This window comes from Triticum aestivum, chromosome 5D (assembly GCF_018294505.1).
Source record: "Triticum aestivum cultivar Chinese Spring chromosome 5D, IWGSC CS RefSeq v2.1, whole genome shotgun sequence".
Lineage (NCBI taxonomy): Eukaryota > Viridiplantae > Streptophyta > Magnoliopsida > Poales > Poaceae > Triticum > Triticum aestivum.
The window spans coordinates 35,548,790-35,552,191 of record NC_057808.1 but is presented as its reverse complement, the minus strand read 5'-3'; the positions used below and the strand labels follow the sequence as shown (position 1 = coordinate 35,552,191).

Below are 3,402 nucleotides of genomic sequence, written 5' to 3'. Positions count from 1 at the left end.
ACGCGAAATGGTGCCCAGGCAAGAGCCTGATGGGTGGATTTTTAAGCTTTCCCGTTAGGACGCACAGAACAGGTGCTCGTCCAGTGGATGTCCCAAGTGATGTTGCAGTTTTAATAGCTGCAGATTGTAACCCTATTCTCTAATTAATAAAAGTTCCGGGCTTTCTGCGCAAAAAAAAGGTTCTGTCCTTTCATCGAGAGGATGGGATACAGAATTTTGGAAATTCCACGGCGCGGTATGCACGACAAAAACAGCTAGCACAACATATAAATCACTGAAGCTGCGTCCAGAGCGAAGAGCAACACCTGGCCAATACAGAATTAGCCATCTTTCAATCCAGTTCCTTCCGGCGTTGGACGGCCACCGACCAGAATCCTCTCAGCCATAAAACAATTATAGTAAAGGAGTCAATGTGCACTTTCTGTCAGATTATGTTAGGGACATAAAGGAGATATCAATCTTATTTTACTGGTGCATATTAGCAGGCTCTTTCTTTTTCCGTCAAATCAAATAATCAAAGCTAAACAGGAATCCACGCAGCAAGTAAAGGTCATTGGCGCGATAGTTTGTTGACAGTGTTGCGTTGCCTGCCGCTCGACGTGCGGACAGAAGTAGACTATATATGTGGTGGCAGACACACGGTCAGGGTATCGATGTGACGGTGTTGATCGCCATGTCCGGGGACACCGTGCTCATCTGCGCCTCCGTGGCCGCGCTCGTCCTGCTCTCCGTCTTCACCTTCTTCTGCGCCAGCCGGGGGCGCCACGGGCACGGTTCCTCGTCATCCTCGTCCCACTCGGAGCAGAGTATCGACATCGAGCTTGGCTGCCGGTACGCCTGCGCGGGGATCGACGAGGCCGAGCTGGCCACATACCCAACTACGGTATACTCGCCGGGACGGGTCGACGACGTTCGGCCTGCCACCGCGCCTTCGACCGATGACAGCGATCGGCCGCGTGACCACACGACGTGCTCGGTGTGCCTGGCGGAGTACGCGGACGGCGATGAGCTCCGGCGGCTGCCGGGGTGCCGGCACGCGTTCCACCGGCGTTGTGTCGACGAGTGGCTGCGCCGGCGGCCCAGCTGCCCGCTCTGCCGCACGTCGCCGCAGTCCACCACCGTGAAGAATTCCTGAACCGTCGTCACAGATAGCGTCAGCGTGCAGCCAAGAGATGGAGAGAGCTAGCTAGAATAGATAGGTCGCCTGTGGTGTCGGGGCCACTTCGTCCGGCGGCAACGGATGATGTTTGCTGTTGATCGTATGGAGCCGCAGCCGCCGTGCAGACATAGCAGAACTGCAGTAGAGATATAGCTTGCACATTCATGCTCTTTCGACAGATTGCAGACGATGCCGCGACTTTGGCTACGTCTACTGTAGTTCTTCCTTGTCCAAACACTGTATATATACGGACTCTTTTTCACTCTGTACCGGCGCATTTCCTATTCGACGTCTTCAACGCCAGTTACTTTTTTTTTGTAAAACGCCAGTTACTTTCATATCTCCAAACGGGCGCACACCCACTCCATGCTGGGCCGGCCCATCTTATACTTTTTTTCATTCTGTAAAACCTTCAAACATGCTAAATCACTAGTGGAAGAGTACTCGTTGCAAAAAATCACTCCAACTCTCATGTTGCAACAAGTGGCGCACATGCAGCGCGCCACTTGTCGCAACCTGGGAGTTTTTCCTTTTTCGTAGATTCGTTTATTCAAAATGTTTTATCTCTCAAACCATGCGTCCAAATCTCAAACCGCTTTCACCGTTGGATTCACCGCGTCGAGATCTTCAAAACAAGATCCCATGTTGATAGGTTTTTACGAAAAAAAATCACGAAAAAACCGGACGAAAAAACTGTACCGGGAGCACGGTTTTTTTTTTCCTTTCCGAAAGAGTCATGCCCGTACCTCTCACGAAATCACAATCGTGCCTCTCACGGAAGCAAAACCGTGACTCACACGAAAAAAAAAGAAAACGTGTTTTTTTCGTTTCTGAGGAGGCACGGCCGTGACTCTGGCGAAAGCACACCCATGCCTCTCACGAAAGCAAAACCGTGACTCCCGCGAAAGGAAAAATAAATAGAAAACACGTTTTTTTTTTCGTTTCCAGAGGCACGGCCGTGACTCTCGTGAAAGAAAAACCGTGCCTCTCGCGGAAGCAAAACCGTGACTCTCGCGAAAGGAAAAAATGGATTTTTTTCCGTTTCCGAGAGGCACGGCCGTGACTCTCGCGAAAGCACAACTGTGCCTCTCGTGGAAGCAAAACGGTGACTCTCGCGAAAGGAAAAAAACAGAAAACGTGTTTTTTTTGTTTCCGAGAGGCACGGCCGTGACTCTCGCGAAAGCAAAACCGTGACTCTCGCGAAAGGAAAAAAAGAAATTAAGTCTTTTCGCAAAAAAAAGCGTCAAAAAGTTAAGGAACACCGGTGGAAAACCAAAACGTCAAAAAAACCGTTTAAATAGCCGAAAACGCATGAGGAAGAATAAAAAAATAAAATCCAGAGGGAGCTTCCAGAGCGCGACACGTAGCGAATGCCTGAGAGCGCGCCAAGTGGCGCTGATCGTTGCGAGGCTCTCGAAAGAGCGCTCGTTAACTAGTGGCTCCCTCAAACATGAGCCTAGTAGGGAGACCTCCTATACGACTCATTCTGCGTCAAACAGAGGATCAACGCACACGGGCGACGAACGACTGGGCTGGCCCATAGACGCGAAAGGCAGTTATGTTTCCTGTATCGCGCGTGCAGTTAAAAAACAACCCTCCACTAAAAAAGTAAAAAAAAACGAAATAAAAACATGCAGGCTTTGCTAGGATTCAATCCGACTACCTCGATGACACCACAGAGCATACCGCGACCAGCAAGCCACTCTACCACAAAGGTGCTACTTGATTATTGAAGCGCAAAACACTATAACAAAAGAAAAGAGGGTAGAGATTTTAGAAAAAAAACATTTTACAAACACTTCTTGAAAATTTCGAAGAATTCGAAATGCCGCAATATTTTCTGATATTTTAAGTTTTTTTCTAAAAAATGTGAACAATTTTTGTAATCCAAATATATGACAAAACACGGACATTTTTTGCAAAACCCAACAGTTTTCCAAAACGTGAACAGTTTGAAAAAATTGAAACTTTTCTGACATTGTGAATTTTTTAAATAAGAAACGTTTTATGAAATTATTGAACATTTTTCGGAAATTGTGAGCAAATTTTGCAAATGAGAACATATTCTGAAATTCATGTACATTTTCTGAAACGTAAACATTTTATGAATAACATTCTGAATAGATTTTGATAAGGAGAACATTTTTTCAAAACATGAACATAACAAAGATTTGAAAACGAGAACATTTCTTAAAGTTATTGAACATTTTTTTAAACAAGAACATTTTTTTAAGTTGTGAACA

At 46.5% G+C, this 3,402-nt stretch overlaps 1 protein-coding gene across 1 annotated transcript; it reads left to right on the top strand.

Moving 5' to 3' along the window:
• Positions 1-673: 673 nt before the first annotated feature.
• LOC123124193 (E3 ubiquitin-protein ligase Os03g0188200-like) lies at positions 674-1,135 on the top strand. Its single transcript, XM_044544855.1, has one exon. The coding sequence runs from the start codon at positions 674-676 to the stop codon at positions 1,133-1,135; it is 462 nt and encodes a 153-aa protein (XP_044400790.1).
• The last annotated feature ends 2,267 nt before the right edge of the window (positions 1,136-3,402 follow it).

Excerpts from the sequence above, each read along its gene's own strand:
- LOC123124193 (XM_044544855.1), top strand. The coding sequence starts at position 674 with ATGTCCGGGGACACCGTGCTCATCTGCGCCTCCGTGGCCGCGCTCGTC.